This window comes from Podarcis melisellensis (genome assembly GCF_964234715.1).
Source record: "Podarcis melisellensis genome assembly, chromosome: 1".
NCBI classification, from domain to species: Eukaryota; Metazoa; Chordata; class Lepidosauria; order Squamata; family Lacertidae; genus Podarcis; species Podarcis melisellensis.
In genome coordinates, this window is record NC_138528.1 from 92,542,484 (window position 1) to 92,570,326 (window position 27,843).

At 43.9% G+C, this 27,843-nt stretch overlaps 2 protein-coding genes across 5 annotated transcripts in view; one reads left to right on the top strand and one right to left on the bottom strand.

Annotated features, from left to right (window-relative positions):
- Window positions 1-11,057, top strand: part of LOC309376000 (UPF0538 protein C2orf76 homolog) — a 30,055-nt gene extending 18,998 nt beyond the window's left edge. For both annotated transcript variants that reach the window (XM_081922123.1, XM_081922124.1), the window contains exon 7: window positions 10,989-11,057. In XM_081922123.1, the coding sequence (XP_081778249.1) occupies window positions 10,989-11,040 (52 nt within the window). In that variant the 3' untranslated portion in view covers window positions 11,041-11,057. The remainder of the gene's footprint in view (window positions 1-10,988) is intronic.
- STEAP3 (STEAP3 metalloreductase) lies at window positions 3,260-27,763 on the bottom strand. 3 transcript variants are annotated; one of them, XM_081921879.1, is made up of 5 exons: window positions 27,676-27,763; window positions 12,227-12,721; window positions 11,037-11,564; window positions 7,277-7,438; window positions 3,260-4,687 (listed from the first exon to the last, which is right to left on the bottom strand). In XM_081921879.1, the coding sequence occupies exons 2-5, from the start codon at window positions 12,710-12,712 to the stop codon at window positions 4,397-4,399; spliced, it is 1,467 nt and encodes a 488-aa protein (XP_081778005.1). In that variant the 5' UTR covers window positions 12,713-12,721; window positions 27,676-27,763; the 3' UTR covers window positions 3,260-4,396. The 3 variants fall into 3 exon arrangements, with proteins under 3 accessions (XP_081778005.1, XP_081778006.1, XP_081778007.1); XM_081921880.1 differs by lacking the exon at window positions 27,676-27,763 and adding an exon at window positions 27,414-27,668; XM_081921881.1 differs by lacking the exon at window positions 27,676-27,763 and adding an exon at window positions 14,874-15,021.
- Between the last annotated feature and the right edge of the window lie 80 nt (window positions 27,764-27,843).

The following is a 27,843-nucleotide window of genomic DNA, read 5'->3' on the forward strand; positions in this document are numbered from 1 at the left end:
ACTGGCTACTTTTCAAGGAGAGATGTTTCTTGATCTTGCAGCTGCAGGCTTGATTTTGAAAGGATAGCGTATGAATGGAGTCAGTGGTATCTGGTGCCCCATTGGGAGGTGGGGGGGGGGGAAGAGAAGGCAGAACCAGAGGCAATGACTAGGTGAGCCGACTAATTCTAGTTTTGTCCCCATCCTCCTCACTGCTGAGTTCTGCAAGGGGACCTCTGAGACTGAAGAGGAGGAAGCAGATAGGCAGGGCCACTCCCTGGACTGGATGTAAGTCAGAAGGCAGAGAGCTGGCAGCTGGCAGCCTGAGCTTGATTGTCCAATGTTCCATTGCCCCCATAGACCAGCCCCCACCGAAGCAAGCACAACTCTCTGGAAGAGACATTCAGATACATTTGCTTTCATAACACCCTGACTGGAATGCCATTCATTCAATTTTCTTCGTATGCCGCTTTTCCACACACAAAAAGTCATGCTCACAGTGACTTACAACAAAGAAACGTGGGTGTCCTATACGATTGTGTTACATCTGGTGCCAGTGTTCACTTTTCTATATCAGATGAAGACAGCTCAGATCCATGTCAAACTCTTGCATTTCTGTCTTTCCATCCTCCATGGTAACAATGGCTTAAGGCCAGCCCATTACTGAAATTTTTTTGCTGCCTGAGTTTGTTACCTTCGACAGAATCCTTGTTTGCCTTCTGCCTGATTCTTCCTCCCTCTGCAGCGTTTTGAAAACTTTTCAGACGATTCATGTGTTACACAACATTGTGACCCAAAGGAGTGCTCTTTGCATGCACCTGAATGTTCTTTAGTTAGCTTTTCAAAGATTGCCCTTGCAGAACTCCCAAACTGCTTTTTAAACTCCTCCCAAGATTTTGTATGACAGCAGTTAAATTATGGGAAATTGTAAATAGTGCACGACAGTCAATACTCCCCAGGTTTCCCTGTAAATTGTTTTTTTTTTACCCAAACTTTCAAAACTGCTTTTCTGAACTCAAGCCAAGTAAGAGGAAAGGGTGGGGGGAATTATTATTAGTACAGTCCCCAAGAACATCTTCCGGTACATGTAGAGAATGTATTTATGCTTCTTATGATTGTAGGCCACAGCCTGATACTTGCCTTGATATGCCCCTTCTAAATTGTACAGGCAGAGTAGCCCAAAAGGAAGCTGCATATTGTGGTCTAAATGGTCCTGTGGTATGTATCAAGACAGTTTCCGTATCTAATATCCTAACAGTAATCAAATAATGCTACTACTTCTAAATGTCTATGCTGTATCTTCAGATTAAACGAGCACGTCTGTAGTCTCAAAACATTTTTGCACCATTTAATCCATTCAGCAGTCAGGATCTGATCTGGCCAGGGTTACAGCGTTTGTTCTCAAGATATGAGACAACACATCAGAGCTAGCAGCCCGAGTCCCACTCTACATACTGTATGTGTAGCAGCTGACGGTAACATGCATCCCTGGTGGCATTGAAACCACTATCGGGTCAGTTCAACGGGGTTGCTTTGCAATGCAAGTGGGGTGTGCATGGGTGCAGCAGCCCGTTTCTAGACAAAGATTTCTGTTGCTTTAATGGAGTAATAAGCTGTCCGTGCTGTGAATCAGTAGTCTTGGGTCGTTATTTTATTTGTTTATAGTGACTTGCACTAGTGTTAACTTAGGAGACGTGGTTTTTCCGGACAATACTGAAAGCAGCTTCATCCCACTTTCTGCTCAGCTGTTTCTTTTTGTTAAGGTTGTCCCATGGCTTTTTTTAATTACAGGTGTTCCAGCTTCCTTCATTGGCTTTTCCAGGTCCTGGAACAAGTGGTTCTGAGCCGATGAATTCATTCCTCATTAGAACTTTGTATGCGTTTTTACCGTCCAGAACCTCAGGACTTATATTTGGCGTGCAGAAATGCCTTTCCATTGTACATCAACTGTGGAAGTTGCTTCATTAGATAATGCTTTGGCATCAAAGTTGTGAAAAAGGTTGGGTGGGAATACAGCAGCTCATTAAATGAAGATTGAAGATGCAGGGAGTTGAGGTGCCCTGGTGTTTGGGGGCATTTGACTGGCAGTCTTGAAGGATGTGAATTTAAAATGTCACATTAAATGCTTGCCCTCTGGTCACCTCTAAGTGGGCCAATGAGCCTCTTTCTTCCCTACAAGATGCTATAAAAATGGACGCTCTTCAGCCATGTCAGCTGGTTGTAGAAGCTCCTGGTCAGTAGTTGCGTTTGGAAGTTTTCATTGTTTTCTCAAGTGGTTGGCCAGCAACCAAATTACTGCTGCTCCCTCGTTTTTCTCCCTCCTTGCCTCACCACCCCCGATTTCCCCTGCGCGGTTTTAAAACAACTCTGCAATTCTATGATATAAAAGGGGCACACTAGATGAGGTGGTGGGAAGACTCATTTCTTCTCTTTCTATAAACTGTTGTACGTATTCCTTCCTCCATATTAAATGGGTGGGGAACCACGACTGCAGGGGCCAAATGCAGCCTTCAGACCACCCTGTTCAGCCCTTGACCAGCCCTGCTCAGAGCCCTCCTTAAGTGCTTCTGCCCGGCTGGAACATGGTCTACAATACCAAGGCACAAAGAGTTGCATCCATTGCTTGCCCCACTTTTGCCACTGTGCCACACCCACCACTGGCACACAGCCCCCAAAGGTTTCCTCCTAAGGGAGTGTAACCCTTGGACTGAAGAGATTCCTCGCCAGCCACTACAAACTTTGTGAGCCATTCCAGGAGATCTTTCCCTGTGTGTCACCTGAAGTGGCTGGAGGGCGAGGTGGATGGGGAAGACCGACATGCTGCAGATGAGGACACAGGAGGACGTTTCAAAGGGCAACAGGCTCTGCTTAGAATCAACTGTTTCATGTTTCTGGAGAGCTACCAGCTTCTTGTTACTCCCTCTTGGAATGGAGGTTGCTTTCCAACTTTTGCACCATTTGTTTGCAAGACATCTTGAGGGAATTTGTGTTGATGGCCAGCATGTGCTCAGTTTGCAGCCTGGTTCCTCTTAAGCTCACTTTACCTAATTTGTTGACATGCTAAAACGATCACTGGCACACCTGCCGTTTCACTTATTCAAAGCTGCCAAAGAGACTTGAGCAATTGCTGCATGGATGACATAGTGGCCTCCTCCAGTCAATGGTCACCAGTTGTGTGGGAAGGAGAAGAGAGAGGCAAGCAGGCAAAGACAACATCATGGTTTGGTTTTCTCCAGTCGGACCTATTCCCTCCTCCCCCACCAGCTCAGTCAGGGCCAACTTTACATTTTGCATCATTTATTTGTTCAATATTTAAAAAATCATAAATTGACTTGGGCTCCTTGGCAGAAAGTTGTTATATAAATGTAATAAATACATAAGTAGTAATGTGTGAATTTGGCCCTTGCAAAGGAAAAGTGAGGCTTGAACTGCATTTAAATGTGTGGCAGTTTCACGCTTAGTTCTTCCTCTGCAACAACCGATGACACTTTTTGGTTTTGTCCCATCAGCTTCAGACCATCACGTCGGGTGGGCAAATGCACAGGCTGTGACATCGGGGCACAGGTAGTTTGTATACAGAAGGGGAGAAGGGATTTATAAACATGTGGTTGCTGTTTTAATGGCAGCCGTGTAATAAACTTAACACGTACTTCCAATCTGACCTAGAGTATTATTATTTTTTACACCGTTTGTTATCGGAGAATAGGCCCTTCCAGAGTTGCCACTTTGGTTTACGGGTGGACTGATTGTGTGCTCTGTGTGATCATGCAGGAATGCTGGCTTAAAAGAAGAAGTCAGAAACCATTTGCCAGGTGCGCAGAAAATGCTGTGTCCCACCCCTTTGTTGAATGCATCAGCAGAGTGATTCTATTTTCCTATGCATCATTAAACTGTGCAACTAAAATTGTGCACTGAGGTTTTAAGGCAACCATTCTGCACCCCCTACGTCAGGGTTAGCTAACATGGGCCCCTCTGTGTGTTGTGGACTGCAAGTCCTATCAGTAACAGGCTAGGCAATAGTCAGGACTGATGGAAGTTGTAGTCTAAAACTTCTGGGAGGGGCACCATGTTGGCCACCCCTGCCTTACATAATTACCAATATATTCCAAATACTGCGGTGTAAGCCAGATACATTGGTAACGTCTCTCCCCCGCCGCATCAAACACCCCCCAAAAGATTTAAGTTTTAAGGCAACCACTCTCCCCACCCCCAGAATTACCAGTATATTCTAAAACACTGGTAACATTCCTTCCTTAAGTGCCTGAAATAAGATGATAATTATCACCACCATTCAATAATACCAAACTTACAAGCTTCAAAAAACAAACAAAAACTATATTAAGAAACCCCCAGAATCTTCATAGTGCTCTTTGAAAACTTGTCATGATGGAAGAGAGAGAGAGAGAGAGATGCTGGATCACACAGTGCTGCTGGTTTCTCCACTCGAAAATTCCCCCGATGCTCTGGGCAAGGTGAACTTGACATACCTGCCCCTCTCCCACCCGTTCCTGATGCGCCGCAGTCTTTGGTTCATACAAGGGAGCTGGAAGAAGAGTTTGGCCAGGATCACAGCACACGGTACCAGCAGCGTGAGAGTAAAGGTGGGAGGCAGGTAGAACTTGTACTGGCTTTCATCAAAGGCCCTGGTCCAGCCGTAAGTCAGGGTGTGCAGAGTGCTGATCACCAGAGCGACAAAGCCAAGGGAGGACTGAAAAGGGGAGCAGAAGAAGAACAACAACATTGTTTTCAGTGACGTGGCTGGAATTGGGTACTCTTGTTTCCCCAAGCGTTGCTTATCCTTTGTATGTAGCTGTATCCTACCCAATGCTACAGTCCAATACAGTACACAATTCCTTGGCTGCAAGTCCCACTTTCCTCAGTGGGATTTACTTCTGAGTAAGCACAGGGTTGGGATGCACCTGAGCAGCAAGCAGCTTTGAAATGCACCTTATCCCCAAAGGCGGCCCTCCATCCAGGTCAAGTAAGTTTTAATTAGGTCCGAAACCAATGAAAATTATGATTAGTAGCCATGTGAATGTGCGTCAATAGAGCAAGCATGACAGGTCCCTGAATGCTAAAATAAGGGAAAGCAGATGGAGGGGGAAATGGAGGCGTACAGGCAATATGTGCTTATGTCAATTAGGTATACTTTAGCTTTGTCACAATAAGGGACACAGACTTGGAGAATGAGGGGGGCGGGCAAATCCAAAAAGAACAAGAGATTGGAAAGAGAAAATGAATAGGAATGATAGCATGATGGGGAGGGTGGGTGGGTGGATGACCTAGTATTTGAAACAGGTGTATCTATTGGGACCTCCAACAAGGTGCATGTGGGTTCTCTGGGGCTCCTGGCATCCTGAGCAGCCAACTGGACAAAGCCACTACACCTGAATGGCCCTGATTTACCTCCTCCTAACCAAACTGCTAAGCTGTTGATTTCAATGTGATGTAGTTATAACTAATTTGAGTGGGATAGGAGCTAAAATGGGTAATGCTGACATTGTTGTTGTTGTTGTTATTATTATTAGGCCAGATTCTGTTGATGGGAATATATGAGCTTCTAGGGCATGGGTAGGCAAACTAAGGCCCAGGGGCCAGATACGGCCCAATCGCCTTCTCAATCCGTCCCGCGGACGGTCCAAGAATCAGCGTGTTTTTACATTAGTAGAATGTGCCTTTTTATTTTAAATGCATCTCTGGGTTATTTGTGGGTCATAGGAATTCATTCATTACCCCCCCCCCCCCAATATAGTCCGGCCCTCCACAAGGTCTGAGGTACAGTGAACCGGCCCCCTGCTGAAAAAGTTTGCTGACCCCTGTTCTATGGCATTTTACTTGGGCAGAATGAAGCTACTCTTTTCAAATTCCCAGACTCTCACAGCGGATTGGCCTGATCATATGAGCTGCCCTTACATTTACATTCCTGGTCAAAGGCTGGCAGAAAGTAATCAGGTCCATTTGCCAAGTAATCAGGTCAATTTTAAGTAATGATTTGTAAAAGTTTACAGCTCCCTTTATGCAACCACCACCACAGTGAAGCAGTTTTAACACAAAACACTCTAGCTATAGGTATGGAACAACTGTAACACAAGCCTTTCTTTTCTTATAAATGAGCAAAACTCAGGCAGCTAAAATTCAGCCTAAAATAGATACAATGACTGGAGCAGGATACTTTCCAGTGATTTGCTTCTGATGAGTCATTGGCATGGATCCTAAGTTCCTGAATGTGGAACTCTGCTCATGAGATCCTGCTGCTGCTGGCGGCGATGATTTTTTTGCAGGTTCCCACTGTATGTCCTCTGCAAATCCACTCCAGAGTATAGAGGGGACGCTCCAGAACAGCTTGGGGTATGTGCTGGGGGCTGCAGGGGAATTGATGTACGTAAATGGCCTCTCCCCTCTCTCCAACCCCTAACCTCTTTCTTCTAACAGGAAGAATTGATGATTTGGGAGTCCCTTCTGTTTATGGAAGGGCAATTCCGTATCCAGACCACTGTCTTAGTCCAATGGCTTCCTTTAAAATAAAGAGCAGCACAATCCTATGGATATTTGGTCAGAAGTAAATGGCCATTGGATTCCGTAGGGCTTATTATTAAGCAAGTGTGCAGTGGACTGTATCCTAATACACATGCATGGAAAATAAATTATTGATGTCGTTTGACAACATGCATGTCCTAGTAGAGATCTTCTAAACTAGTTTTTACACACACAAACACAAACTTTCACCACTGGGGGGCAGAGGAACAACAAAGTCCTCTGTTAGGGTAATGCAATGTAGAGAAACAAATAGCAAATGACGAAATGAAAAGGAAAATTAAAAAAAATGGATTTGAACTAGTATTGAACGTATTTTGTGCTGATATTTTCTATATTTAATATGGGGTGGCAGCCGCAAATCAGTTCTTAAGTGTCAAATCTATGCTGCAGAATTGTCTGGGGTCCAAAGAACCTCAACACTCATCCTGTGCACCAAAGGAACTTAGGGCTTGTACTTCTCAAACAGCAGCAGCAAATGGCTTGAGAAACCAAGGGGCTGTTCAAATGCTTTAATGTAGGGCATGGCTAAAACAGCTCTTGACCCTTCTTTTCAATCTTCTGAACTACTTTCATTACTTTTACTTGTTTTATGGTGAAAACAAAAAAAGGGAAAGTTTTTCCCAGCCACCCTGCACTGGAATGAGATTAGAAAAAACATCCCTTGCTTTTTATGTGAACCACAGCCTTGTTGTGTCTGGTTTGGCCCTGAGAACTGTCTTCCTCCCTCCCTCTCTAAAAACCCTTGAATTGCAGCACTTACCTGAATGAAACTGAATTCCCTCCAGTTGAGAGAGTTGGAGATGGAAGGAAGTGAGGTTATGGCAAGCAAGGACAGCAAGCCCAAGGCCATGATGCCAAAAGAGATGTACACCTCCATCCTCCAGACTTCCTCCTCTACCCATGGATCTGTTTTCTTCTCCACCTGAAGGAACAAGAGCAAAGGTGTGTAGGAGCAACAAAAGAGGGTTTAAAAGATACACACAGTTCGCTCTGTACCCATGAAGCATTTTCATGGGGTTTCTTTTCTTTAACAGCAGCAGCAGCCTGGTGGCCCTTCTGTCAAAGGTGGCAATGATTAAATTCTTCTGCGCCAGCACATGGCTGACTCCCATTCCAGTCTAGGCATTTAATTCTGCCATTGGCCTCTATCTGCTGCTGGTGCACCCTGCCTCCACTCCTGGACAAAATGAGTTTGCACCAATGTTGTCCATCCAGCAACCTTATATTTCATCCATCGCCGTCACCATCATTTACAAGTTATATTTTGCAACTGCCACAAAGAATACCCTCTCCTGTGCTGCCACACTACCGAGGATGGTGGAATTATCAAGAAGGTAATCCTATCTTAACACTTGAGGGGGTCTCTGAGAAAGGAGGTAGCCTTTCAGACATTTTGGGGACCGAATTGGGTCTGGACATTAATTTTATTTATTAAACAATTAAATTAAGTTCATCCGAAGATCACAGGGCAGTTCACAACATTAAAATACAAAAGAAAAGAACACAAAATACTTAATAAAAACACCCCCCCCCCGTCCACAACACATTTAAAAGGATATAGGGGTTTATGTGTGTTCTAAATGGAAGCCAATCCCGTAACCTGGCTGCTGCGTTTTGGTCCAGCTGAAGTTCCCTAGTTGTTTTCAAGGCCAGCCACACTTGCAGCATGTTGCAACAATTCAAGCTGGAAGTTACAGTGGCTTCGCTTCTGTTCCAAAGGGCTGTAGCTGGTCAACTAGGAAACTTCAGCTGGTCCAAAATGCAGCAGCCATGTAACTGGAAACAGGCATTCCTAGCCACTGAGGTCCTCCAGTGACTCCAGGAGTACACTGAAGCTACAGACCTGCTCCTTCCAGAAGAGTGCAGCCCTGTTCACAGCAGACTGTCTTCCCACCTCTTGGACCAGAGAATGTCAAATACGCAACACCTCTGCTGTATCAGCCACAATTTCTCACTGACCCCTGCAGGGCTTGCCAATAACTTGGCACCTCCATGATCAGACCATGCTTTGCCATCGAAGGCTGCAATTAATATGTGAAATCAGCTCCAGTTTCGAGCCAAGTCCACAAGTGTCGCTCTCTGAATACTTGACTGCTCAGGGCTTAATGGGATTTGGTTTAAGTGCATTTAGGAGAGAAGCGTTCAGGCTAATGGAAGAAAAGAAATGGGATTTGTACTATATTACAGAGACTGACACTTAGACCCAGCCATTTATTCCATTAAAATCAATGCGATACATGAAGCAAGGATGTTGCTCAGGGGAAAAAAAAAGAAAGAAACAACGCAAGAAAAGAGGGAAATGGGCATCAACGGCTTGCAAGGGATTTATTTACAAGAATCACAGAAGAGAAATAAATGCAGCTGGAATTAAGAGGCTGTTGGGGGACTGCATCCCTTGCACCGAATACAGCAAGGTGATCGGGAAGGAGGCTCAGACAATATTAGCAGGAATAAAAAAACTGAAAAGTGCTAACTCATTGCGGCATCTTGCATTCATCAGTATTTCTTAGGCTGTGAGTCGAAAAATGCTAATGTGGAATATATTTCCACTAGCTGCACTGAAACTCCCATGCAATGCTTTGGGGAACGTAAGAAGATCGCTGCTATTAGACAAAAGGCCCGTTTCATCCAGCATCTTGTTTTCCGGAGTGGTCCATCAGCTGCTCATGAGAAGCCCCTGTAAGTAGGACATTGGCGACAACAGCACTCTCCAATTTGTGATCTCCAGCAACTGCTACTTAAGAGACAGACAGTCTCTGATACGGGGGGGGGGGGGTTAGTATGCAGTTAGCATGATTCATTGTCACTGGTAGCCTTATCTTTGATCAATCTGTCTAATTCTCTTTTTAAGCCGTCCAAATTGGTGGCCATTTCTATACCTTGTGATAATGAATTCCATAGTTTGTGTGTGTGTGTCCATTTTCCTCACATCAGGTACAGTTTTATACACCTCTGCCACGTCCACCCTTTCTTGCCTTTCCCCCCCTAAAATGAAAAAGCCGCAAACATTCCAACCTTTACTCCAAAGAAGAGTCGCTCCAGGCCCTTGGTAATTTTGATTGCCCTTTTCTGTACCTTCCCCACCCCCCCAGCTGTACAATACAGTGGTACCTCAGGTTACATACGCTTCAGGTTACATACTCCACTAACCCAGAAATATTACCTCGGGTTAAGTACTTTGCTTCAGGATGAGAACAGAAATTGCACGGCAGCAGGAGGCCCCATTAGCTAAAGTGCTGCTTCGGGTTAAGAACAGTTTCAGGTTAAGAAAGAACCTCTGGAAAAAATTAAGTACATATCCAGAAGTACCACTGTATCCTTTCGGAGGTTTGGAGACCAGAACTATAGACAGTATTACAAGTGCAGCCGCAGCATAGATTTGTATAACACACTATGATAATGGCAGCTTATTTTCCTAATGAGGGAATTTGCCTTTTTCTCAGCTAGTACACACAGTGGGGTTGGCATTTTCATCAAGCTATCCATCGTGATCCCAAGATCACGATGGTCAGGCATATCTAGCTCAGAACCCCATTAGTGTACATGTGAAGTTATGGTTTTCTCCTCCAACCTGCATCACTTTACACTTGTTTACGTTGAATTGCATTTGCCAATTTTACTGCTCATTTACCCTGTTTGGAAATATCTTTCTGCAGCTCCTTGCAAACCTGTTTTGTTCTTACCCAGCCTAAACAATTTGGTGTCATCAGCAAACTTGGCCACCTTACTAATCACCTCTAACCAGGCAGAGGGTCTTCTCGGTAGTGGCGCCCACCCCGCGGAACGCCCTCCCATCAGATGTCAAGGAAATAAACAAGTATCTGACTTTTAGAAGACATCTGAAGGCAGCCCTGTTTAGGGAAGTTTTTAATGTTTGAAGTTTTATTCTGTTTTTAATGTTCTGTTGAAAGCTGCCCAGAGTGGCTGGGGAAACCCAGCCAGATGGATGGGGTAGAAACAACAACAACAACTCTAGATCATTTGTGAACAAGTTAAAAGCACTGGTCCCAGCACTGACTACTTAAATCCCTCCACTGTCTTAACTGTCAGTTTAGTCCTACTCTCTGCTTCCTGTTCTTTAGCCAGTTACTGATCCATAAAAGGACCATAAAGTGACTTTGGTGAGGGGGCAGAATGAAAAGCTGATTGAAAGTTCAAGTACACAGTGTCTGCTGGATTACCCTTATCCATATACTTATTTGACACACTCGAGACAAGACTTAACTTTGCAGAAACTATGCAAGACTATGTGCTTGGTAATTTTAGCTTTAATAATGCTTTCCACCCCTTTTCCTGGTTCAGATATTAAGCTACCTGCCCTGTAATTTCCCCAAATCTTCTCTGACCCAAATTGCTTTTTTATTTATTTAAATGGTGCTAAATTGACCACTTTCCAGTCCTCAGGTATGGAGGCTGATCTTAGGGACGAGCGACGATCACCAGCATTTTTTTTACACCCACATCATTTGCAGACAGAACAGACCACGTACCAGCATTCCAAAGAATCAGAAGTACAGTACCTGACTGACAGCATCTCTGAGCAACGAGTAACGATGGGACCGCCGCATGGGTAGGCACAAGCTGTACACAGCGTGTAGAGCTGCACAGAAAAAACTTAGCAGCCCTATCTGCTTCCTGTGCTGCAGCCACTGGTCAAGCCAGTCAGGGAACCGCCTATACTTGGTGCAGCGGTAGAGCTGGAAAATGGCCGCCAGCACTCCAGGCAGGTAGACGAGGGATAGCATGACGTAGGCAACGCAAGGCAACGTGGTGTTGACGACCTCCACAGGGATCTTGTAAAACTTGTTCTTTTGCTCCCGGATGTAAGGGTGCAAAACTTGCCGGATGAAGTTGTATGTGTAGAAGCAGAGAAAGAGACCCAGGGCCAAGAAGACAGGGATCTTCCAGGCAGGGAGAAGCCGCAGCGGAATATTCTCAATCTCACGAGCTGAGCACAAGGAGCCCATGTCCACCGGGGTGAACCCCAGCATGTTAGCAATTTCAGCAATGGCACGCTTGGCTTCTTGGTTGTTGGAGCATATGAAGACCTGCAGGAAACAGAGGACATGTGATGGCAGCGACTGGCAAGCAGAGACCAGGAACACTGGTACGGGGTTCAAGGGAAGGACGACAAGCGATGGCATGGCGAGTGCCATACAAAGCAATAATACGGACACACCTGAGCATTTCATGTGTGCACCTTTGTCTCTGTTGACTCCTATGTACTTCCTTTTCCCAAGTTTCTTGAATTTTGAGGGAAGTTGTAGGCTATGACCTAGACTCATAGAGAACCTGAACACCAGAGAGGGTGGCTTTTTTTGGTTTTTGTTTTGCAAGGGCTGTCACTAGATTATAAAGACAGCTTAATTGATTGTTTGAATTAATTCTGTTTGACTCAATCAGATAATCAATCCATTTGCATAAAAATCATGGCTCTCGCAACTCTGAGGCCCAGAATTTAGTGTTTTACTTTAAAGGAAGCTGAGAGTTTGGGGGTTTTGCTGAGGTGTATACAAGGCAGCAGGCTGTGTGCTGTTTGTACAAGATATCTCCAAACTGCAAAGAGCCCTCATCACAGGTATGAGAAAAAATGTATTGTAACTGCATTTTTAGCCATGTTTTTTCCCTCCCTCTCTCCCACCATAATTTCTTTCTCTCCAAGTGTGACAGGTCTGGATGCATACACACAACCAATATATCAGAACAGTACCTGCTTATTCCCGTCCCTTGGGCCTGACTGTAACGTCCACGCTGAGATGACGTTAAATCCTTTGACAACAGTGCATGATGGGAAAAGTGATGCCAAATACTCAGCATTTGATTCTTTGTGATGGTTGATTTCATCGTTGTTGCTGACATCCACCAGGATTTTGCCAGACAGCTCATCGCTGAGGTCGCAGAGTGTGGTGTAATGTTCTCTGAAAACCGCCACAAAGATAATATCTGTCTTCTTTATAGCATCTGCCTGGAAAGTTACTTCAGCTGCTGATGGAAAGAGGGTGGCATTGCGCTTTGGGTTCCGGCTTCCAATCACCACTTTGAAACCTGAGCACACCAGGCGCATAGACAAGGAGCGTGCAAAGTCACCACTGCCCAGGATCCCCACCGTCGTGTTACCAGTGGCTGCGATGAGGCTTGCATTACTTTCCACATTTTGTCGGCCGAGGAGTGGCTTGGCCATGTCACCCTCCGGCATCACGATAAGCTAAAGCAAACAAAACACAAAGTCGCATCAGATACCCGGCTGAAAATGGTGCCTTCCTTTCACCCCACTTTGTATGAAAGTTGTGGAATTTCTTCTGGGACCAGTTGCAGAATCTCTTTCCCCCCTGAGGTCCAGCTGGCACCACCATTGGCCATCTTTTGGGGCCAGCTGGAAGTCCACCCTTTTCTCCAGACCTTCTGATTTAGGAGCCATGGTCTATCTAGTAGTATGCTGACAGATGGAATGATTTATGTAGCGAATTGCATGTTTCAATGTTTATTGATTGGTTTCATGCCGTTTGGTTTGACAGCGAAGGGTGGGATATAATTTTGCAAACAAACAAAACAAATAACATTTTAGAGCTTAACAGGAAATCTGTAAACGGGTGGTCTCTTATTCCTAACTAGTAAGTGAATGTATGTCTATATTTCAGGACTCAAGATAAACAGCTGGGGTTAGAATTGCAGCCTTATGCCATATTATCATAATTGCTTCGAGTAGATTAGCTTAGCCTGAATTAATTTTAACCACCTTTTTTTCACATATTCAGGCTTGGGAAGAATCTCTTCCATCCTCCAACACATTGTTTTCTTGGCATCTTTAGGCTTCACTCAGCCCTACCTTAATCTATGTGTTTTACTCTGGAATAAATATTTAGGAAAGTTCTCACACTCAAGAACATATGGATAAGATGGGCCAGTGCCTTTTGCTGCTCTGATGCAAATAAGCCTTGAGGTAGCAGTCACAAGAGTGAGGTAGCTACCATAAGAGGGTTGATTGACATATTTTCTACTGCTCTGCCCAACATACGGGTGAGAATAGTGCAGTTGCAGATACATGTTAAGTTTTTGCCTTTGAAGGAACACAGGAGTAGACAAAGCTTGAGTCAGGCTATGAAAGGTCACTTGGGTTATTTATTCGTTTGAGCTGCATTGTAAGTAAGAAGTAGTCTTAAAGCAAAGGTGAAGAATTTGAGATCCTCCAGATGTTGATGTACCCCATCGAGCATGGCCAATGGTCTGGGACGGTGACAGAAGCCATAGTCCTACAACATCTGGAGGGCCCACAAGTTCTTCATACCTGTATCAAAACAAAGAGAAATGCATTTCTGAGCCAGTGAAATAAAGATATATTAATATTCAACACGTCAAGGTAGGTTTTTTTTCCTGGCGACTTCTCTCACAATGGGCCCACAGCACTTCAAAAGCACAGTTACGTTCTCCCTAAGGAGCAGCAAACTGCTCTGCTCTCTTTCATAGCTTGGCATTTATATTCTGTAATTAAGTGCCATTCAGAAACGGAAGAAAGATGTGTTTGCAAAGTTTTGAGAAAAGCAGGATTTTGTTTTGTTTTTCACGGGGCAAATTGATGGATGATGTGGCTTGCGCAAACACTGACAATTCAATGGTTGAAAAATGTAAGCCAAGCCAAGGTGCTTTAAAGGAGATGAACAGGCATGGCCTCTGTAATTAAAGGTGGATTAAACAAACTCCCTTGTTTTAAATACTGTGCTATCATGAGCTCAAGGCGATTAAGCCAAGTTGTAAGATGATTGTTTAAGAAACAGTGTGGTCTAGCAGAATGGCTGGTAAGAGCTAAAGTATGCATCATTGGTGGTCCAAAACCTTATTCTGCTGATTCACATGTAATGTTTATCTGGGATTGGTCATACATACGTACTCTGCTCTTGTTTCTCCTTCCCATAATTGGCACTTATTCTTAAGAGCGGTGGAAATAACTTCAACCTCAATGCAACCAGGAACAGCTCTCATCCAATGTTGCCAGTTTGAGAGACAGCCGTACTGCTGGTTGAAAAGTATGCTGAATTCCTAACCCATATCCCAAGGACAGCAATTTCTACTCCTCTTCAAGTCAAAGAGGTGGCGAAATTGATTTACCAGTTTGCAAGCAGCCCTACTTAATTCTACTCCTGACCGAGAGTTCCTTTAATGTCAGGGCACTGGTCAGAAAGAAATAAAATGTGCACTGCTTTATTATTCTTTTTAAAAGGCTGCAGATAAGTGGATAGGCTCTCATTTAATCATGTCATTTTAAAATTAATTACTCAGTTCTATACATATTTATTTGGTCTCAGGACTGTGCAATTAGTCATCATTAAAGGAAGATAGGAAAATAAGGAGAACATCGGCACCTGAAATAAACGTCAGTTTTAACCAATTTTTCTTTTAAAAAAGTGGGCCCCCCCCCAAACTTCCTGCAGCTGCTTCATTATGAGGGAAACAAAGTCATTTAATTCCTTCCTCAGATCTGGAGAGGCTTCTCTCAGAAGAACTGAGTAGGTGCCACATCCCTGCTGTGAAGTGAACAGATTTTGGTAAGAAAGAGACCTTTTAATCAAAGACTTTTTTTGTCTCCAGCTGCACAAGATATCCCAAGAGCCTCTCCATCCAGAAAGAAAGTTAATAAACCTGACCCATCTGCGTACAATTTGCAGTTACCGCAGCAAAGATGCTAAGCAGAAATCATATATATTTCAGCACCACCACCGGCGTAGAGGAAAAGTAGAGCCACTGTGTTGTCATGTCTAGAGCATTGGACTAGGATGTGAGAGGCCAGGGTTCAAATCCCCACACAGCCATGAACCTCAGTGGGTGACCTTGGGCCACTTACCATCTCTCAGTCTATGCTACTTCACAGTATTGCTGTGAGCATAAAATAGGGAAGGGGAAAAACAAGGATGCCACACTGAGCTCCTTGTAAGAAAGCTGGGATATTATTATTATTATTATTATTATTATTATTATTATTATTATTATTATTATTAAAATGTAGAGACCATTTCATGGCACAAACCCATCAAAGTGGAGCACACTGTTAAACAGAATTAAAACACAGGAACACGAACTTGTAAGAACAAAATCAATTCTAGACCAATAAAGCCACCCATGCAAACGCTTAAAAAAACACGAAACATTTCCTCAAATATAAAATTGATCTTCCATAAACGACTGAGTTGCACCTCAGGGAAAGCCTTCCCAAACAGAAATGTCTTTAGCTGGTGTCTACACAACACCACACTCAGTGCCTGTCTGATTTCAGCTGGTAACGGATTCATGAGTGCTGGAGAGGCAACACTAACTTCCAGGACAGGTTAAGCACACCTCTGATATAGCAGTAGCAGCAGCAGCAGCAGTAATATCTAGCAAGATGAATTTACGAAGGTGAGTGTCAGTCATGGTACCTTTTACTGGCATCACAACCAGCAGTATGTGAGGCAAAATTAACAGTAAGGCAAAGGCTCCTGTCAACCTCTTTTGAAAGTTAGGAAACTGACAGTATGATCCTTTGCATGTATCTTTGGAAGTAAGTCCCTCTGTGCTCAGTAGGGTGTACTCCCAGGCAAGTGTACTCTACATAATATTGCAACATGAGAGTGGGAGGGAGGCAGCCATGTCTTGAGAGTGCCAAAAATTGGGAATGTGATTTGCCCGATACGTCTTTTGTGCTTCAGGGCAAGAAAATGTGCTGTTCCGATTTCTCTTTCTGGGACATCAGGGGCTTCCAAAGCTAGGCTACAACATCTAGAAGGAAGTCCAACGCAATTGCCACACATGATACATTGTGCATAGCTACCTCCCTTGCCCCCATAGCTACAGGAGAGATATTTAAAAATAATACATGATTGCGAAGAGCCTGTACCTTAAACATCTCTGTTTGCCCAGCTTGAGAACTGGAAGAAGTCAGCATGTGAGTTAATATGATGCCTTTATTTGCTATAATAAAAAACGCAGTTTGCAGGATTTTCTGAATGCAGTTACTACTCCAGTGCAATAATGGAATGACCTGCATGAATCCATTTCGTAATAAAGAATATAATTACATTAGAATTTGATAGTGTAACTTTAAGCCTACATTCTTGTACGGCTGTGTTGTATTTAGTGAAGGGCTTTCCCACTCTTCTAAAAGTCCATGTTGATTGTGTTATATCCTATAGTGCAGCTCTCCGGTCTGGAAGAGGCTTGTGTGTCCTGTTCTTGCCTAATAAAACCAGCATGGAGCAAATCCATGGGGAAATACTGTACATGGGCTTTAACTGAGCAGAGTCAATTGCTGCCACCATGGCACCATTGCCATAGGGGTGCGAGTGGTGCAGTGGTATAAACCACTGAGCCTCTTGGCTTGCCGATTGGAAGGTCGGCAGTTCAAATCTGTGGGATGGGATGAACTTCTGTTGCTCTGTCCCAGCTTCTGCCAACCTAGCAGTTCAAAAGCACGCCAGTGCAAGTAGATAAATTGGTACTACTGCGGCGGGAAGGTAAACGGCGTTTCCATGTGCTCTGGCTTCCATCACGGTGTTCCATTGCACCAGAAGCGGTTTAGTCATGCTGGCCACATGACCCGGAAAGCTGTCTAGACAAATGCTGGCTCCCTCGACCTGGAAAGCGAAATGAGAGCTGCACCCCATAGTTGCCTTTGACTGGATTTAACCATCCAGGGGTCCTTTGCCTACCTTTACCTAATGCAGGAGACAGAACCAGTTCTTGGTGTCTAAGCAAAAGGACAAACAACCCTATTGCTCCAACACTGAAACCCTAGTATAGATCATATGTTCTGTTGCTGGAGCACAGCATCCAGCCCAGAAGGCATATTACATAACCAACTGTGTATAAATATAGTTATTTTTGTAGAGCAGATAAAAGTCAAGGAGTTTGACTCAGCATTCTACTTAAGCATGTATTTAACACTAAGACACTAAGAGCATAACTGAATCCCCTTGGGATTGAATCGCAAGGGCTTAGCTGAATCAGGTTCTTAAGACTATAGACGCTATAAAGTAGGCAGAGTAACATCATGGCCATCTGCAAGATTCCCAATATCCTAATAGATACCACAAATAGCAACAGCCTTTTTTGACCGCAGTGCAGGAAGCCCTGGCTCCTCACTCACAACTGAACAATGAAAAGCTAATGGCTGAATATCTAAGGGCTCTTTAAGACCTTTTTTCACATATTTGTCTTTTATTTGTAGCAAACAGTTTCCATATAGACTGCTTCAAGGAAGTCTCATTTTTCCAAGCAATCAAAAGACTTTATTTTCCAGTTCAGAAAATGTGATGCTTCTCCCAGACAGCACAATAATTGCTGTTGCAGTTTAATTGTGGAATATGGCTGTGTAAGGGTCATAAGCATTTCTTGTGTGCATTTAAATATGCATTTACTGACCAGCAAAATACCTCTCAAATTCCATTAACTACTCAAATACCTGGCGATAATAGTTTTTTTTAAAGAACTCTTTCTTTGGAAAGTCTGAAAATGTTAAAGGTTGTTTTGATAATAATTGCCAGAGATTTGTTTGCTTGTCTATGCATAACAGGTGTTCACATTTGATACCATCACTGCCAATGGGCCAGATTCAACTTTGTTGTTGCGCTAGCAGAAGCCAGCACACTAAGTCCTGCTAGCGCAAGAGGGCACTGTGGTCAATGAGCATACAGGAAAGGTCTTAAAAGAGGCTCTTGTTGACTTGCAGACCCACCACAATGGCTTCCGCCATCATGCCAAGAATGTTACGATTCCACAAAGATTTGCCACAGAAGAACCTAGCATAGCAATCAGGGCCAATTATGAGATTAACTATGCCATGAAATATATCCATTAATCTTTTAAACCATTGCCGTTGTTGCTGCTCTCTGATTTTATTTTGTTTCTGCATTCCTTTTAGCCCAGCTGGTGACCTCTAAATGCTTTTGACCACAACTCTCATCAACACCACAGCCGACATAACTGTGCTGGCTTTGGCTGATGGAAGTTATAGTCAAAAACATCTGGAGGGCGCCAGGTTGGCAAAGACTCATGTAATCTACGTGATCCTCCCCAGCATTTGAGATGCACTAATGATGAGGACCGGCTACAAATTATATCCTTCACTGAGGTAGTTTATCTTCCTATTTCTCTGCAAGAGGTGTGTGCAGCCTCTTTCCTCTGTTGTCCTTTCAAAGATGAATGGCAAGTTAAAAGATACCTGTTTGAAGAAAAAAAAATTGCTTGCTGATTGTCTTTCTTTTTAAAAAACAATATTGATTTTATTGGGACCAGTTGCTTTAAATACTGCCAATTTTATTCATTTAAAGCATTACAATAAATAAAACTAATAGCAAATTAAAAAACCCTAAAAATCAGAGCCATCAATAAAAAGCAGCAGAATAAGAGATTACAATTAAAAACCTCCACTGATTTAAAAGAGAAAGCAGGTAATATATATTACTACAATTTTAATTTTTTGAATTGTTCACCTATTTGAAACTTCACAGGGTTGTTGTGATGATCAAGAAAACCTAGAAATTGTACTCTGTCCCTTGGAGTCTTTGTTTGTAAAGGTAACTAAGGCAGGCTAGGAATCAATATGGGCCCACTCAACAATCAATAGTTTTTTGGGGGGGGCTAGAAGCCTCTTTGGTCAGATAGCACTTATTAGGTAGAGCCAGAGATTTGTGGAAATGGACCTCACCATTCTAGATGCATGACATAACATGACCAGTGGATGGTTGATTGAATTTAGCATGCCAGCCCTACTCATGATAGACAATCAAGTAACCGAGGCTTAATTAACCTTAAATCCTACCTGTCAGGCCTCTGGAAACTTGCCCAGCGCCTATGCCAAACAACCGCCAGTAAACAAAGTTAATTCTTTCCCATTAATAAGAGGTGACATTTACTACTCACATCTCCTGTTGCTTTTTGCTACCATTACCCAATCCCTAAGCACTTTTGATGATCAACCATGATTTTAGCCTAACAAATAATGCAAATTTACAGTTTTTGTGGCAAGGGAGTCAAGCACTTCCTTCCCTCCCCCCACCATGTGAATATATATTTACACACAAACACAAGTTCGCAGAAACGGGATTGGAAGTCTAATTGTTTCCAGAAATTTGCATTGCGAATTATTTTCTGAAGCTGTGTTTCACAAGAGGCAATGCTAAAGATAAATATCCAAAGTCAAGCCTATCGTTATCACTATGATAATTAAGCACACTTGCACTCACTATGCCTTATTTAGTCTACTTTGGAAACAAAGACTTTGCAATAATTTTAGAATCTCTCTCCAAAGACACACAAGGCTGCAGGCCATGAAGGAGGTGAACGGAATTAGAGAAGAGAATGTGAGATGAATTTAGGTGGAGAATGGGGACAGGAAACAGCATAGAGGGTTGCGGAGCTAGCTGTAAGGGAAGTTTTAAATGTTTTATTGCTTTCTTTCTCTTTCTTTCTTTCTTTCTTTCTTTCTTTCTTTCTTTCTTTCTTTCTTTCTTTCTTTCTTTCTCTTCTTCTTCTTATTACTCTGGGAAACCACCCAGATAGGCAGAGTATAAATAATAAATTATTATTATTATTATTATTATTATTGTTGTTGTTGTTGTTGTTGTTGTTGTTGTTGTTGTCATTGAGCAGGTGTGGTGTAGTAATCAGTGTATTGGACTTGAACTGGGGATGCCGGGTTCAAATCTCCACTCAGATGTGAAGCTCACTGGGTGACTTTGAGCCAGTCACTATCTTTTAACCAAACCTACTTCCTTGTGCTGCTGTCATGATACAATGGAAGAAACAATGCATGTGCACTGAGCTCCCACTGACAACAGCCAGTTGGGCCATGTTCAGGATGTTTTGTTTTTGGATCTATACGGGTTTGCTGACTGCAGTGGTCACATTGTTGCTGAAGGTTTTTATTATTATTATTATTCATTACAAATATAAGGTAAAGTACCCCTGGACGATTAAGTGCAGTCGAAGGAGACTCTGGGGTTGTGGCGCTCATCTTGCTTCCAGGCCGAGGGAGCCGGCATTTGTCCACAGACAGCTTTCAGGGTCATGTGGCCAGCAAGGGATGTGGGTGGCTCTAAACCACTGAGCCTCTTGGGCTTGCCAGATCAGGTGGTCAGCGGTTCAAATCCCTGTGACGGGGGAAGCTTCTGTTGCTCTGTCCCAGCTCCTGCTTACCTAGCAGTTCGAAAGCATGCCAGTGCCAGTAGATAAATAGATATCACTGCGGCGGGAAGGTAAATGGCGTTTCCGTGCTCCCTGGCTTCTGTCACGGTGTTCCTTTGTGTCAGAAGCGGTTTAGTCATTACAAATATAGCATAGAGCTGCATATGAAAATGTTCTTTAATGAAATGACTACCAAACCACAACACTAATAAAATGCTGAAAGTTAAATAAATAGAAATGAAATAGAAATGAAACCAGGCTGGGCAAGTGGCAGAATTAATTATTGCACAAAATCACCAAGTTTATACTGGAACGGATGTATTTTTATTTTAAACTATTATTGTTTAAATGCACCCTTCTGCAAATGAGCTTAGGATGACATGTGTGTATACAGCCCTGCATTTTGCCTCACAAGAACCCTGCAAAGTAGGCTAGGCTGAGAGATAGGGGCTGGTCCAAGGTTACCCAATGAGCTTCATGGCAGTGGGGTGGGGGGATTTGAACCCACGTCTTCCTGAATCTTAGTCCAATTTTCTAACCATTACTCCAACCCTGGTTCTCTGCACATTTGCTGCCCTACTTTTCTAGAAAGGTGGTTGTGGTTAGCAGTACTCTCTCATGACTCCTTTTGCACCAACTTTCCTACATGCACTCTGAGTGACATGCAAGGGCTGCCTGCCCCCTTTTGGCATTAACAGTCACTTCTGAGAACATCAGGAGCCTCTATTTTCTAGTAGAGTTTATTGGTAGTTCCAGAAAATGGGTATTTTCAACTTTTTAACTTTCCTGTCTGGTACTTAGTTACTACTATGAATACTTTGAAATGGTCCCCTGCCTTCTTTTTATTTATTTTTTAAAACTTCTTTCTACAGTCTTGTTTAGAACTCACTTGCAACACTGTGTTGTTTGCTTAGATACAAAGCAAGGAGGCCAGAAAGGTTGTTACAGGTTTACAAAAGAGATTTCCCTCAGCTCTTAAAGGGCCACATGTTTGAATGTTGCCTTGCACACATGAAATGAAGCAAAAGCTCCATGAGAAAGAATTCAGGTTGAAACAGGCTTCTCCCACTGGGAAAAAACATCACAGAAGATTGTTTCTTCATTAGATTACTGACTCTGCAATCCTATATATGCTTACTCAGGGAGTAAGGCCCATGGCACTCAGTGCAGTTTTCTCCCAAGTAAGTGTCTATGGAACTGCAGCCTTAATAGGACTTACGCCTAGATAGACTTAACTGAATTTCAAACTATTATATTTGTAATTTTTGGCTTTTAAAATATGCTTCTTTTATTTTTATCTGTAAGTTTCCTCCCATATAATGTTTTGATACTATTCTATTGCATGCAATTTTTGATGTGGCTGAAATATATCATGTTTATTTACTGCACCCGTTGCTCCTGCCAACCTAGCAGTTCAAAAGCACGTCAAGTGCAAGTAGATAAATAGGTACCGCTTCAGCGGGAAGGTAAAAGGCATTTCCGTGCGCTGCTCTGGTTCGCCAGAAGCTGCTTAGTAATGCTGGCCACATGACCTGGAAGCTGTCTGCGGATAAACACTGGCTCCCTCAGCCTATAGAGCGAGATGAGCGTGCAACCCCAGAGTCACCTGCAACTGGACCTAATGGTCAGGGGTACCTTTACCTTAAATACTGCATAGTATTTCTGGCTACAGTGTGTTTTGTTCATTCTCCTGTTTGTTTTCCATAATCTGCCTACCCTACTGCCAGACCTGAAAAGATAATGACCATTGCACATCTGTTGGATTCTATTTCCTCGTAATTATATTTTTGGAGATGTGATTTTTTAAATATAAAAATGCTTAGCAGATGCTGGCACGACACGCTTTGAGAACCTTTGATCAAGATTATTTCCATTTAGTCTCTTACTGGAGATGTTCAAGGGCAAAGTCAAGGCATTCTTGAATGCTAGACTAAACAACTGGCATCTATAATGCATATTTTCCTACGTTTTTGTTGTTGCATAATTCACTCAATCTTGGGGGTTTTTCCCCCTTCAGTTTTTGTTGTATGCAATTATGGCATATAAAACTGCACCATCAAATTGGTATCTGCTACAACAAGCAGCACAAAGAGTCTTAGTGTCATTCTTAAATCTTTTTTTTTAAAGGAGGAGGAAAAAAAAGCTTTGCAGGAATTTTGATACTATAAGCTACACCTTTCCCAGCATGTTTGGCCATGCCAGGAAGTGGAATATTTCAATGCATACATTGTATTCTGAAAGCAATTTAAATGTTCTTAGGAGAAGGGCTCATATTCCTGTAATAAATGTGTGTGCACCAGCAAGGACAAAAGGTGTGTGTGGGGGGGGGTCTTGTACAAACAGATGCCATATTTGATGCATTCATTAACTTTCTGTCACCTAACAGCTTGCTGCATTCAGGATTTGATCTTACCTGACCTTATATACTCACACAAGCACCAAAATCAATATTTGATATTGCTTCCAATCCCCTTTCTCAATTTCCGGAACATCATTACATTTTGGAAGATTACGACCCTGACTGACTCCAACCACAAACAGCCAAGCACTAGGTCCACAGTCCACTGGCAAGTTCTCCTGCACAAACACCACCACAACCAGTGAAGAGATGCACGTTTTCTTTTATTTAATTGGGCAAGAAAACTTCTCAGCTGCCCTAAAGTAATTTGAAGGCTCCCCTACATGCAGGATTATTATTATTATTATTATTATTATTATTATTTGTACCCCACCCATCTGACTGGGTTGCCCCAGCCACTTTGAGCAGCTTCCAGCATATACAGAAACATAATAAAACACCCAGCAATAAAATGTTCCCTGTACAGGGCTGCCTTCAGATGTCTTCTAAAGGTTGTGTATCTCCTTGACATCTGATGGGAGGGTGTGTGCCACTACCGAAAAAGCCCTCTGCCTGGTTCCCTGTAACCTCACTTCTCGCCGTGAGGGAACTGCCAGAAGCCCTCAGAACTAGATCTTAGTGTCTGGGCTGAATGATGGGGGTGGAGATGCTCCTTCGGGTCTACAGGGCTGAGATCAGCACCAACACTTTGGAGGATGCTATGGAATCAGATGTAGGTTGCCTCTAGTTTAGCCTATAAGAACTTTTGCAAGATGGATTCACTCACATACTGGAAATTTATGTCTGAGCAATTAAAGTGAAGTGAAGTACTTTGTCACAACATATCCACTTAAAAGAAAACACAGTGGGCCTTTTGCAGTTAGGAAGGTGACATGGAAATGCACAGGCAACATGGGATGAATGACCAATTGACAGGAAGATGTATATACTCCATGCAGGCAAATCAGGACGAACATCTACTTTTGTACAACCTCCCCACAAACAAATCTGAACAACTGCTCAACGAAGAGTGAACACTGTTGAACCTCTGTGTGAGCTTTGTACAAGCAAATCAGGACGAGTGCTATAGATAACTCTAGGTATAATGAAGATCCTGGGGCCCAGCTGCTTCACTCACTGCTGGGGTATCAAAACTGTTCAGGTACTTCCATAAAATACCAAAACCTTGAATTGGTACATGCAGAAGAACCCTTCTGATATACCCTAACAACTAAGAAAACCTAAAGGCTTCTCTCTCCCTTTCTCCGCTCTGAAACTCAAAGCGTGAAGCCCTTCCTCAATCAGAGTGGCCACTTTTTCTTTAGTCAAGTTTCTTCTTCTTTAGTTATGTTAATACTTTCAAAGCAGCAAAAGCAAACCTGGGAAGAAAAGGGATGAAAACTCAAGCGCCGTCTTCATTTTTAACATTCATTTAGCATTCTGCTATGTGAAACCACACCAAACCCTTAATGTCCCATTCTTCATTATTACCTGGGTGAAGGGAAGCATCTTAAACCCCAGTAATTCAAGTTCAGCAGAAACATCATCTGCAAAGTGAAACATCACTGGCTTCTCCCCCTCCCCCACATGCACATGCACACACACAATGTGAGCTAAAGGCCCTTTCCAGAGAGTCGCTACTTTTGGGGTGGGACCTAGCCACATACTGGCAAATTCAGCACACGGATTATAATTGATTGGGAGGCTGTGCACAACATATCTACTTCCCACCCCCAAGCTGGACTTTTGTGATAAGAAAAGTGATGAGGAAATGCACTGGAAATTTGGCACAATGGCACCTAGCTTTCCCACAAATGTGGTGCAAAATCAGGATGAATGCTCGACAAACAGGTCATCTGGAAGTGTCCTTAACTCTGATCATGGGAGAGAAGTGCTGATAACATTACAGCATTTCCACAACACCTCCAGAAAAATTAAGAGGCATTAAGAATTGGCAATAGAGAATGGCACAATTATCAACCGATATCAACAGTCTCATGGCACCTTAAAGACAAACTGATTTATTGTGGCATAAGCCCTCTGTGGACACCTTGCAGCCCCTCTGTATTACCCCACCTCAATGTTGTTCCAGAGGGTCCCCTCCCCAGGTTTCCGGAGCAGATTTCCAGGGAGCACAGGAAGCTACAGGGCAAGTTGCTGAAAACTGCTTCTGTGAGAGCAGGATCTTAGCCTTAGTCTTTCAAGGTGCTACAAGATTCTGTTGTTGTTTCTACTGCAGCAGATTAACACAGTTGGCTCTCTAGAAATTCGAAACCAGAAACACACTGACCGAGAATAGCGACCATATGCAAGGTCAGAGCTTTTTTTTTTTTTACGCAGAGCTGGAATTAGCATGGAAGACCTCTATGCCCACAGGTTGCAATCCTAAGTGTTGGGAGTTGGTCTCACTGGATCCTGTAGGGCTTACTTCTGAGCAAATGGGATTCAGTAAAGTGCATCAGAACCAACCCCAATGCATGACCCGATAACTCTTACTAAAATGCATTCACATTTATCCTTCAATCAGCTGTAGTTTCCTCCAGCAGTAATTTACACAGTACAGTGGACACTCAGGTTGCGAACGTAATTTGTGCAGGATGCACGTTCGCAACCAGCAGCATTCGCAACCCACATCTGTGCATGCGCAGGTTGCGATTTGGCGTTTGGCACGCACAACGCACAATTTAGTGCTTCTGCGCATGCGTGACCGCCAAAACCCGGAAGTAGCTCATTCCGGTACTTCTGGGTTTCGGCGGTCCGCAACCTGAAAAGACGCAACCTGAAGCGGCTGTAACCCAAGGTATGACTGTAAAGCATTTACTACCTACTGCTTTGGTAGTATGGAGGAGACAGAAGAGGAGTACTTTGCAGATGATGTTTCTGCTGAACTTGAATTACTGGGAAACAAAAAAAATTCCTTCCAGTAGCACCTTAAAGACCAACTAAGTCAGTTCTTGGTATGAGCTTTCGTGTGCATGCACACTTCTTCAGATACACTGATGGACTTCCATTTCATGTGGCTCAATGTGGTGCCTTCCATGGTTTCAGTTACAGATAGGTAGCCGTGTTGGTCTGCCATAGTCAAAACAAAAAAAATTCCTTCCAGTATATCTGAAGAAGTGTGCGTGCACACGAAAGCTCATACCAAGAACTGACTTAGTTGGTCTTTAAGGTGCTACTGGAAGGAATTTTTTTTGTTTTGACTATGGCAGACCAACACGGCTACCTATCTGTAACTTGAATTACTGGGGTTTAAGATGTGTGAACAGAGCAAGGTCTCTCTGTTGGCTGTAAACAAGAAATGCATGCAGGTGGCTGGAACAGAAACAGAAGTTCCAGGGCCAGGGTGGGCTTGGAGAAGAGGGACAACAGAGCTCCAACAGGCTAGTAACATATCTCTTTTTTTGCAGGCTAGTAACTTTTGTAGTTCAAGGGTCTGAAGAGATAACACAACCCACCCCACCCAATACTTGCTTATCAGTGGGCCTACAGAACAAATGTGCCCAAGACTGAACATACCATGCATTTAAGACACCCCTCAAGAATCCTGGGAACTGTAGTTTAAGGGTGCTAGGCTACATGAAGGGTAAACTATAGTTCCCAGTTCTTGGGTGTGGGTGTGCTTTAAATGTAGGGTGTGCATGCAGCCTTGGCCACATGTGATGTTAACAGCATGATCCCATTTACTCGGAAGCAAGTACCATTGAGTTCAACGAGACAGTCCTAGAAGTCTTAATCAGAACATTATCAGAGAGCAGTACTTTTTTTCTGGGGGGCCGCATACCCCTAAACATTTTGTGAATCTAAGTTTGGCCTCATTGAGGGGTAGTATTTCGATATAAGTAGGAAAACGAGAGTACCCCAAAACATTTTTTTAAAGAAAAAAATCACTGTCAGAAAGCAATCATATCTATACACACACACACCAGAAAGCGGAGTAAGCCCGGATGCTCCCCTCTCATTCAGGTTTTCAAGACATCCTTCCTATCCATACTATACTAAATCTTCATGGGGCGTGGGGCGGTCAGGGAAAGGGCCTCCCTTCTATGGGAGCTCCTCTGGGGTGGGAAACGATAAAGTACCCAAGCCTTTGTAACAGAGGGAAGGCTGGGGACGGCAACCGTGAACTACTGACCCCGAGGACACCACCTTTCGGAGCCTTTTTCTACAATGCGATACTAAACAAACACAACTCGGAGGCGGCGGGGCTGAACGGGGCAAGGGAGACAGGCGAGCAAATGCAGCCGAGGTGGTCAAGAGGAAATTGGCCGTGTCCTTCGCGCGCGCACTTATCCACCCCACCCCCTTAAAAACAAACTGTTTTCAGAGAATCATGGATTGGGTATTTGGCCTGTGGGCTTCGGAAAGGCCAAGGAGGAGAGACCCTACTTTGAGGCCTGCCTCTTACCAGAGAGAGAGGGGCGCGCAGGCAGGCGCCTTTTGGGGCGGCCCGGAGCCTCCCCGGGTCTCCGCGCCCTTCCTTGCCGAGTCCCGGGAGCGCAAGCCCGCTCCCCTCTGCGGACGGCGATCCAGTTCCGCGTCCTCTCCCCCCCGCCCGAGTTCCTCCTTGACACCTGCGACCAGCAAATGGGATTCAGCCGGAGTCGCGCTGCGCTCTCGGTGCGCGCTCGGCTCCCCAGCCGCCTCGCCACCTGGGGCTGTTTACTCACCGCTCCTCGGGCCCCGGGCAGCGAGCAAGAGCACGCAGGCTGGTTTATGGGCGCTCGGAGCGTAATGGAGTAAGCGCGGGACTCCGCCTCTTCCCTCCCTCCCTCGCCTGCCCGCCCGCCCGCCCGCCCGCCCGCTTCCCTCCAGCCTCCCTCCCTTCCCCGCCTTTG

Bases quoted from the DNA above. Each gene is read 5' to 3' on its own strand.
- STEAP3 (XM_081921879.1), bottom strand. From the start codon at position 12,712: ATGCCGGAGGGTGACATGGCCAAGCCACTCCTCGGCCGACAAAATGTG. The intron at 7,439-11,036 runs GTACTGTACTTC...TTGTTCCTTCAG, and splicing joins TCAGAGATGCTGTCAGTCAG to GTGGAGAAGAAAACAGATCC. The intron at 4,688-7,276 runs GTAAGTGCTGCA...TCCCCTTTTCAG, and splicing joins GGGAATTCAGTTTCATTCAG to TCCTCCCTTGGCTTTGTCGC.